The sequence below is a fragment of the Quercus suber genome, unplaced genomic scaffold, assembly GCF_002906115.3.
Source record: "Quercus suber isolate HL8 unplaced genomic scaffold, Cork oak 2.0 scaffold_907, whole genome shotgun sequence".
Lineage (NCBI taxonomy): Eukaryota > Viridiplantae > Streptophyta > Magnoliopsida > Fagales > Fagaceae > Quercus > Quercus suber.
This window is the reverse complement of record NW_027070331.1, coordinates 97,163-108,105: the sequence shown is the minus strand read 5'-3', so window position 1 is coordinate 108,105 and position 10,943 is coordinate 97,163. Positions and strand designations below refer to the sequence as shown.

General features: G+C 32.6%; 1 protein-coding gene across 1 annotated transcript; it reads left to right on the top strand.

The window, feature by feature from the left end:
• The first annotated feature begins 5,314 nt into the window (after window positions 1-5,314).
• On the top strand, window positions 5,315-10,699 carry LOC112026393 (stem-specific protein TSJT1). The gene is made up of 5 exons (XM_024059080.2): window positions 5,315-5,626; window positions 8,242-8,482; window positions 8,569-8,689; window positions 9,148-9,257; window positions 10,360-10,699. The coding sequence occupies exons 1-5, from the start codon at window positions 5,424-5,426 to the stop codon at window positions 10,393-10,395; spliced, it is 711 nt and encodes a 236-aa protein (XP_023914848.1). The 5' UTR covers window positions 5,315-5,423; the 3' UTR covers window positions 10,396-10,699.
• Window positions 10,700-10,943: the final 244 nt, after the last annotated feature.

Here is a 10,943-nt window from a genome sequence, read left to right as displayed (position 1 = left end):
TAAAATTATATATATTTATTATGTCATGACACTAAACACATTTATTGATCTTTTTTTAATAAAATTTTTATAATAAATTAAATAATAATTTTGACATTTTCTATCACTGTAACCGGCTGTTAAGTTAGATATCACCAAATTTAGCAAGCTCGAATTCAATGAATAATTTAATATTCAAACCAAACTTAAATAGGTCAATTCAATTCAGCTCCAGTTCGAACTACAACGAAGCCAAAACTTAAGCCCACGAAAAAAGAAAAGAAAAATACCAAGCTGAAACTTCCAAGATAAAAATATTCAACTAATAGTTCTTGATGTATTTTCTATATTTTAAAAATTAAAGAAACAGAAAATAGTAAAAGAGTTTGGCTTCTTCAAGAGTTTTTGTGCATTGGATGCAATACGAGCATAATACGGGTCCAAAAATGGAATCAAAATTGCTTTGAGAGCAATTGCATGTGTTGAAATAAAAATATGCGAAAAATAGAAATCAAAATTGCCTTAAGAGTTTCCTAAAAAAAAAAAGAAAAAAAAAATTTGCCTTGAGAGCAATTGTATGCGTATTGGTATTAAATTAAAATTTATTTGACCCTAAGATTGTGTTTGTTTGGGGTGAAACAGAGTGGATGTAAGGATGGCAATGGAGTGAGGCGGTGCCAAAGGATGGGGTTTTCATCCCCATCCCACATGGTTTTGTCTTGCCCCATCCCCGCCTCTTGGGTCCCCGCGAAGCTCCGCCCCACCCCGTAAAACTTTACTTTTTGTTAATTTGCCCCACAACTAGTACAATTTTTTTAATGAAACTTATTTAATTAATAAAAATATTATTGAAATTACAACTAAATTTTTCCCATCAAATCAAATCAATTTTTAGAAAAAATAGTGTTTAACAAGACAATCACAAAGAAAACAAAAATCTCATAATATAACACATAACAAAATAAAGGTAGAGAACCACATTAGGTAGAATAAAATAAGCTAATATTGATATGTTTGTTTAAATAGTAGGGTTTTAGGGTATGAAAAATTTACAATTATAACTCTTAGCAACGCAGGGCGGGATAGAGACGGGGAGGGGTGGGGCAGGACGAGTCTAAAAGGTCTAAACTCATCCCCGCCCTGCCTCATGGTGCGGGGCTAAAATCTTGTCTCATCCCCACCCCACCACCCCACCACCTTTGCGGGGCGGAGAAAACCCGCACGGGGTGAAGCGGGGAGAGGCGGGTTAAGCGGGGCGGGATAAAATTGCCATTCTCAGGTGGATGGAAAACTTTGAAGAAAAAATAAAAATGAAAACTTTTTTGGGATGTGTTTGGTTGGGCAGGGAGGAAGAAAAATAAATGGTGAGACCCAGGTGTTTTCTCCCAAACCCACCAAAATATTTTCTCTCTAAAATGGAAAGAAAGCTGAGGAGAGATGAATTTTTTCTTGATTGACAAAAATATCCATGTGCACATGGGCTTCTTCAAGTTGCCTTTATTTTATTTTATTTTTTTCTCTTCTCCAATGGGTAGCAACAATGTCCTTTTTTTTTTCTCGTGAGCAACGTTGCCTCTTTTTTTTCATTTTTTTTTTATTTGATTTTTTAAGCCTAGATTTTCTTTTTTTTCTATTCTTTTTTTTTTTCTTTTGATTTTCTAGGCCTAGGCGCGCCTTCTTTCTTTCTTTTCTTTTTTGTTTTTTGTTTTTTTTCCTTCTTCTAGGCAATAGCGTTGCCTCTTTTTTTTTCTTTTGATTTTCTAGGGCCTCAGCGTGATAGTTTTAAAAAAAAAAAAAAAAAAAACTAGACGTGATTTTTTTTTTTTGGAAATTATTTTTATTTTTTTAATAAATTTGGGTGACTGCTCCTTTTTTGTGGTTATTTGTCACTTTTTGTTTTAATTGGGCATCATTATTTAACAAGGGTATACGAGTAAATTTATTCAAACTCATTTTTTCCTTCCCTCCACTTTTTCACTCCCAATCAAACAAAAAGAAGAGAAAATAAAATCTTTTCTATCCTCCCACTTTTCCACCCCTCCAACTAAATGTGCCCTAAATGCATCATTATTGATTTCATCAGATGTTTCGCATGTTGCTAAGGCATCAATTTGTTTACTACTTGGATTGTTTGGGCATCAACTTGTTTAGTCAACATAATAATGAATTACTTAGCTTCTTGGAATTGGATAACATTGAATCACACTAGAATTTAGGAAAAATTACATTTTTCTATCATAAACTACATCTCATTTTATATTTATCTCTTGAATTACAAGAATGCACAATCATACCCTTAAACTAAAACAAATGTAATCATGGTTGTCAAAATCCCTATTTGGATTCTACAATCTTACGATTTTATAATCGCACCTGCCCAAAATGATCTGGATTTTTTAAGGATATTTGCAATCGTTCAAGATCGGTAGGATTATACGATTCTGACGATCCTAAACGATAATAGTTTCTTGTAATAATCTTTAACTTGATAGAAGGCTCAGTTAAACCCAAATGAAAAATAACATCCCAATAGACTAAGTTTTGTTATTCTAATGTAGAGAAACAGAGTGTCAGTTGATCCAAATAAAAAATAGCATCCCAATAAAATGTCACATTTTAAGGTTTTTGGCCTCTTTAAATGATGCTTACAAATGGATGTAGTGATGTATGGTAATTATATCAAATAGATGCAAATTTTTGATTTTTTTAATGAATGAATGTATAATTTATGTGATTATTTAATGTACCAATTTGTATGTTTTATTTTTTTTCCTCAAATAATATAGAATTTTACGATCCTATGATTTACGATCTCACCTACCTTGCTACCTCCCACGATCCTACATAGGATTCCAATTTTGACAACCTTGAATGTAACATTTCCCCCCCTCTTGTCACTTTCTCAATTATGTCTAATAAAATGTCTTATTAAAAAACCAATTTATTCTCTATCGTCTGTTTTGGATGGATAGGTGAATTGGTCTTTTAATGCTAAATTTTGTTAAATTTAACTCAAAAATGGATGATGTAGGATTAAGTGTTACAAAATTATAACTTTTGAAGTCAATCATGCATTTTAATAATTTAAAAGGAAAAAGTGTAAATTAGAGTATAGTTTAAAAAAAAAAAAAAAAAAAGTAGAAAATTTAATCTCAGAATTGCAGTTCACTTTCCGTAATTTACTAGCATCTTGTCCATCAATCTCAAAAGTCGTCTCAGTTATAAGTAATATTGAATTAGTCCATAATCAAAGCAGTTAAAAAAAAATTAATGATCAAACACTGTGCATTGCATTTGTCATGCAGTCATGAGTCAACATGTGCCAATAAAATTGCTCCACGTAATAAGATAAGGAGTAAAAGTAACTGCAACATGGCCACGAAAGCAACAAGTAGGGCCCATGTAATCATTTCATTGTCAATTATATTTATTATTTTACCATTCTCTTAATAAAATGTTTTTAAAAATAATTTATAAATCAATGTTCTAAAAGTATTGGTTATTGTTTCCTAATGAACTTACTACTTTTTATTAACCAACTACTATTTATAATTACATAAATTAACAAGTTGTGAAATAGTAAATTTAGATACATTAGGTTCTCAAATTGAATTTCACTAATTGCTTGCATTAACTAATAAAATATAAATCGCAGGGACGCAATTTGAGTCCTAAGCCCAAAAGTTAAAAGTATCTAGATTCAAAGAGCCTAATACAATTAATTTGTAGAGAGTTGGTTGGAAAACTAGACTCTAATAAGTTGGGTAGCAATTATAGTGAATCCAAATAACAATAAAGTAAAAATAGACTACTTTTATCTAAAGAAAATCGTCACCAGCACAGTCCTAGGAGATAAGTTCTTGTATATCATTCTGGAAGTTGATTACAAGTACAGCTCTTAATGCTACATTATTTCTCTCTCAATTCTCTGATCCCTCTCCCTCAAGATCTTCTTCCTATTTTATACTACCTTCTTTCTTTCATCCCTACCCTCCACGTGTAGCTCAAATTGTTGGAGTTGATCATTATCTCATCAACACTTTCTTGAAGTCTTTGGAGGGTAGTTATAAGGCTGAAAATTACTATTTAGGTATCACTTTTTCATTAATGCAGCCAGAGAGTTAGTTACAGAGCATTCAATGTGGTGGTAGTAACTTTCTCTTAGATATTTCATAACTTTCTTTTGTCTTGTGCTATCATGATACATATCCTTATCAATAGAATCTTCTAAAACATTGCTTCTAGGTGGTAGACTAAACCTTCATACCTCGGCTTTACTCATCCGAGGAGACATTCATCCTCAGACCCCCTTCTCAAACTCTGATGACTAGACTTCATCTCTTCACTTACTAATACAAACTCCTATGACAGTATTTACTCGTTTTCGAACTACTTAATGTCCTCAAATTGGACCTTCGACTCAATATATACATAGATATATACTACTGGACTTATCACTCTTACATAAATAATGTTATTTCTTTTAGAAGAATTAAATTTAACAACGAAGGTTTAAATTCAATTCAAAAATCTTATATATTACATATAATTTTTATTTTTATAAAATTAGAATACAAATTATTTGTCTCATTTTTTTACATTTTTATTTTACATTTTTACACGTCACTAATCATAATTTATCTTCTATTCATTTACATAGGAAAAAGATGATTCGTATTCGTGAAATTTGGTGTCGCCTGACTGGTCTGACGAATACTCCCTCTAAAGAGTAAAGTCTCACAAAACAATCAAACATGTCGCTTGACTGGTTTGGTACAATTTGGTATTATAACTCATCTCGTGATAAGTTATGATCCGTAAAAGTGTGTTTTTACATAACTCACCATCATATTTTTACTAATATGATATATACTTTTACCATTTATAAGTGACAAGTTATAGTACAATGGTATAAAAGTGTGCCAAATTATGGGAGTGTTTGGTAGAGTAATTTGAAAATTATTGTTTGTAATTTTTTAAAATACGTGTGGGTGAAAAAGTGTGTTAAAATACGTAAAATACTATTTAAAAACTAAAAAATGTTGTTTGAAAATACCAACCAAACGAACCCTATTTCTCTGTAACTCTTTTTTTTTTTTTTTTTGTGATAAATTCTCCGTAACATTTACTCTTAAAAGAGAAAAAAAAAAAAAACCCCAAATTTCCAGTGGGCCCCAGTATCCTAACACGTCATCTTGTCCTTATCCCAAGGCCCGAGAATCATCGCCCAAAATAAAAGGACCCACACGCACACACACAAGGTTGAAAAGACGAAAATACCCTCACTCAATTTATCTGTTTCGCTATAAATGGCAGTCCAGCGTATTATTACGGATCCCATGTCCGAGCTCTGAACCTTTCTAACAATTCACAGATAGGGAGAGAGAATTTTCATTTTCATTTTGTTTTTGTTTTTGTTTTTGCTTTTGTTTTTGTTGGTGAAGATGCTAGGAGTTTTCAGTGGCTCGATCGTGTCGCCGCCGGAGGAGCTGGTGGCTGCCGGTTGCCGGACTCCGTCGCCAAAGATAACGTCGGCGGCGCTGGTGAAACGGTTCGTGGAGACCAATGCATCCACGGTGACCGTGCAAGCCGGAGACGACGTGCAATTGGCCTACACTCACCACAACCAGTCTCCTTTGCACCCCAGGTAAATATATCAAATTAACAAAAATAAAGGCTTACAGTGACAGTTAAAGTTACAAACTGTGTCTCCACTGCGACGTCGTTTTGCTTGGTTTCCGATAATTAATACGGAAAATTTTGGATAGACTAAAAATACTGTCTGATCAAATGATCTTGACCGTCTGATCTGTGGAATATTTTTCTTTCTTCTTTTCAACGGCTTATCTATAATTATAATTGTCATATGATTAATACAAAAGTCTAATTATTCGATTCAATTAAATTTTTTTTTTTTTAGATCCTTTAATCAAAGAAGATTGGTAGTGACTGGATTTAAATTAAATCAAATCAATTGATAAAAAAGAGAGAGCAAAATTCCTTTTTTTCTTTTTCTTTTTTTTAAAAGGTGGAAATTTTTTTCGACACGTCTTGGGTGTGGAGATCTGGCGGTCATGATTTTATTAAAATCAATCATATTTGATGATGAGCGGTTAAGATTTCGTCATGGTTTACCGCGCGGTGATGTTAGATTCTGTGTGTACAGTGTACAACTTGGCTCTTACAACACGTGGTTAGATCTCGTTAATTAAGGTTGTCTTTTTTTGTTTAAATCTCCAACACGTGGACGGTCGGATGATGGTTTACGTGTGATGACATTGACTTTAGTATGACTTCTTGTGTCTTCTTTGTCGTTGTGTTTATGATTTATGAAACCCATTTTTTGTTTTATGAAATAAGCTGAATCGGTCACTCGTCTGATAAGAGATTTTAAAAAAAAAAAAAAAAAGCGAACAAAAAATAGTAATGACTTTATGAAGTAATAGGTTATCTACAAAATGCGTTAAAATCTTAAAAATAAAATTTATTTTAAGGTTGTTATCAAATATTTGAATAAATAAGATAGTTTTCTAAAAAAAATAATTTGGAAAAAGTGTTAATGCCGAAATATAAGGAATATTGATGTTTTTCGGATGATGACAAAGAACAGTTACCATGAAATGCGGTGCCATTAATCTAACAAGTCAATACACTAAAATTGCTATGAAAAATGTTATTTCTTGTATTCTTAAAAATATTTTATTTATCGATAATTCAACAACAACAACAATGAAACTATAGTTCCAAAATTTTGTAGTTGAACATGGATTTTCAACAAAATAGTTGGGTTAAACATATGTCTTTTTTGTCATATTATTTTACTTGAGATCATATTCTTTATTACTTTTTTAATGGATACGTTGCTTGTACTATTTCTATTAAGTGTTTATTAATAATTAAACTCTTAAAATAATTTAGTATATAATAAAATTTGATGGTCAGAAATTTTTTTTTCCCCCATTTAAAGATTCACTTGGACCTTTTACTTTCTTTTTCCAAATAATAATGTACATGAGATCTATCATTTATACAAGAGGAATGCATGTCATATGCATATGCATGTNTATAATAAAATTTGATGGTCAGAAATTTTTTTTTCCCCCATTTAAAGATTCACTTGGACCTTTTACTTTCTTTTTCCAAATAATAATGTACATGAGATCTATCATTTATACAAGAGGAATGCATGTCATATGCATATGCATGTGGATGCAATTAACTATCTCTTGTCATATCGACTGTCACTTTATGGTGGTTACAGCCACCAATAATCGTAAATATATGGTCATAATAGACTTACAAGTCACAACCAATCTTTCTAAATCATTGCTGGGTGTAGAGGTTTGAATTATTCGTGTGTCCATATTTGGTTGCCGTCAAATAGCAATGAATAAAACTATTGACTATTGTGTTGTATGCGAGCATTTTTAGTTCTCTTTTTTGGGTTAATGACAAACTTATATTTAGTATGAAGTTGGATGGGACATGATGGCCATGGCCATGTGCCATAAAAGCTATTTTGGACTTGGACTGGAAAAAGTTGTTGAGACTTGGAATGAGGAATTGAGGATAAGGATTACATGACTTCTAAGTTGGGGGAGACCCAAAAAAAAAAAAAAGGGTATCTAATCCTAGGCCCCTCAGGATATTCAATGAATGGTGTTAAAAATGAGTGTTAGTCACAATCTATTATTATGTTGTAACTGTTGGTCAGCCTCTAATCACGGGATACCATGTTTACTCATGGACTTTGGTCTCACAACAAAGTCACAAGTGTGATTTGAAATCATGTTTATGTTATGTATGGGACTATACCTATTGTAAATTTGCCATGCTTCATGTGGCAACATGTATTTGTCAAGGCTCATATGTTGGGCATGGCGTCTTGTAATAATAATTAATAAACATGGCCATATGGGTTAGTGGATATGACCTTTTGGATTCTGTTCCCTTTCTTAAGATCTTCTATTTGAAATGGATTAGTTTCATGGTTCAAATTAAATATTATAAATCTAGAGATGTATCAAATGTTACGACATTTAAAATTTCAAAAGATGTCAAATCCAAGAATTAAAATCTTAATAATGAATGGATTCTTTAATCTCTACACGATTGAAACAGTGAGGATCCGGTTCCTTTTATAGAGGTTTAGTTTCGAGTCGAATCCCCTTATCTACATGTAGCAAAAAAATTTGTTGTTTCATTGCTTTGAGTTTCATGCTAACCATATGGAAATCTAACAATTGTGGATGGGAATGGCAGGTCGTTTGCAGTGAAGGATGAGATATTCTGCTTGTTCGAGGGAGCTCTAGACAACTTGGGAAGTTTGAGGCAGCAATATGGGCTTGCAAAATCTGCAAATGAGGTGGTTTTGGTCATTGAGGCTTACAAGGCACTCCGTGACCGTGCACCTTACCCTGCCAACCATGTTGTTGGCCACCTTAGTGGGAATTTTGCTTTCGTAGTCTTTGACAAATCTACCTCTACCTTGTTTGTTGCTTCTGTAAGTTAGCTCACCTACCGAATGCCTTAGTAAAGTTAATAGATGTTAATTTCTAACATCAATTGGGTTGGTGTTAATTGTGACAGGACCAATATGGTAAGGTTCCTCTGTATTGGGGAATCACTGCTGATGGATATGTGGCCTTCGCTGATGATGCAGATTTGCTTAAAGGTGCTTGTGGCAAGTCACTAGCTTCTTTCCCTCAAGGTGGGTGAACAATATATATGTGTTTGTGAATCCAAAAAACCGTCACTACATATTAATCTAATCATACTATTGATGATTTAATAAAGATAAATATAAAGTGGTTTCTAATTAGCTTAACTAGTAAAATTTCTTCTTGTTACCAAGGATCAAATCCTGCTTACACCAAAAAGAACCCTATTGGTGTCTTAACTTGATGGTAACGAGTAATAATCATATAGCAAATGTCATAGGTTAAAAATCTTATATATAAGGGATAAACATGGAGGATGCTAGAATACAATAAAATAGGATTGTTATCATGGTCACCCAATGATCATGCTAATTTCCTACTTTTTTTTCTTTTGGAACAAATTTTTCTTAACATCCTTTTGAATCCAATCCAGTCAATTTGATTTGGCATTTGCTCCACCATTAGTATTTAATTCAATTTATTGACAATTCTACTTTGGATCCTGTAGGATGTTTCTTCTCAACAGCAGTAGGAGGACTAATGAGCTATGAGAATCCTAAGAGCAAGATCACTGCAGTTCCTGCTACTGACGAAGAGATCTGGGGTGCAACATTCAAGGTAGTGACAAATTTTTATATACAACGTACAAGTTTGTTTTCTGTTCCAGATCATTCTCTATGGTATCTCCTCTTGCGTATGATGTCCTAAACATAGCGTCAGTATTATCATACTAGACTTTTAATAGTGCAGGGGTGGAGTTGTTAGTAAATATTTTAGGTGCTATTATTTTATTGAATGGACATAACAATCTATTTTCAATAATATATTATAATAATTCACCAACATAAAGGAAAGTATTAATTAAGTTTATGTCACTTGTATGCTGTCGCTTTTATACACACACACACACAAAAAAAAAAAAAAGGAATTTGTCTCTATAAACTATAATGTAAGGTTTTTTTTTTTTTTTTTTTTTGGAGGAGAAAGTAAGCGAGTTTTATTGAATTAAATCAAGTTGGAGTACATCATAATGTAAGTTTATAGTAACAGAGAGTACTGTGAATATTAAAATGATGTGTCTTGATATGATTCTAACCATGGTAAGATATGTCTTTGAAAAGTTGCAACTATGGTGTGAATTAAATATGGACAATTGATGTCCTCTTCAAAAGAAACGTATTAGCTAAGAAACTGAGAATAAAATATGAAGTCACTTTCTTTCTTTTGGAGATGGAGTGTGTTTTGTTGATGAAGTATGAGTTTCTTGTGTTGTTTTATTTATTCTCTCTTCCTTTTTAACCAAATGTAAAAAGCACCTATTTGTTGTCTTCTTATTTAGACCCATAGGTTGAACTTATATATTTCCAAATGTCACCCAACAAATTAGATGACTCAACTCTCGGAGTTGATTGAAAATTATAAAATCCAATATCATAGTCTTATTTTAGAATATAATATGCAAAATTTCCATATTTTTGTCTCTTCATATGAGAGACCTAATATGGCAATTTAGGGTCTTCTCCCTGGTGTTGTTTGAACTGGGTTTAAGCTGGATTTTGTGCAAGTAATTTTTTATATGAATGGTGATGCCTTTTTTATTTTTACATAATTTTTTGTGGCATGGATTTTAGTGTGCCCAGTTCCATGGAATTTACTTAGTCACAAACTACTATTACATTATGTTGTACTGATAGGTCAATTTGTTGGGGTGGAATTTCAGGTGGAAGGGCCGGCAGTTTTTGCAGCCACAGAGTAGAGATTTTACTTCTCTGGTGGACACTAGACAAACAAAATGTATATCTATTTCTGAGAGGGGTTTTTTATATGGCTAGGTGTGCATGAGGGGCCATGTAAATACCTGAGTATGTGATAAGTGATAAGTCGTTAGTATAGTGGGGATTTGTGGCAGAAATGGCTTTGTTTTTATGGGTAGTTTGTCTTTCTATATTAGCATTTGATCTAGCTTTCGAATGTATAGTTGTCTTTTCTCGTCAATGAAGTCTGTATAAGGATTTGAAATCTACCAATTAGTCATCAATCTCTTTGACTTATTGTTCTCATTCAGAAAGCATTAATGCTTAGCCTTAAATTCTATGCATACCTTAGATAAGTCTTAGCTAAACACCTGAGACTGGTGCTGATGGTGCTGATTATTCTCTTTTGATTTTATCTGAAAAGGAAAACTGTGAGTTTGATGTTTCCAACTTACACAGACAAAACCATTGCCATAGACTCCCGGTACACACCTGAAGTAGCATTCAAGATGTTTCCAATCCCTAAAATTTGCTGCACTGAGAAAAGAGT

Excerpts from the sequence above, each read along its gene's own strand:
- LOC112026393 (XM_024059080.2), top strand. The coding sequence starts at position 5,424 with ATGCTAGGAGTTTTCAGTGGCTCGATCGTGTCGCCGCCGGAGGAGCTG. Across the intron at positions 8,690-9,147 it reads ACTAGCTTCTTTCCCTCAAG|GATGTTTCTTCTCAACAGCA; the intron begins GTGGGTGAACAA and ends TGGATCCTGTAG. Across the intron at positions 9,258-10,359 it reads TCTGGGGTGCAACATTCAAG|GTGGAAGGGCCGGCAGTTTT; the intron begins GTAGTGACAAAT and ends GTGGAATTTCAG.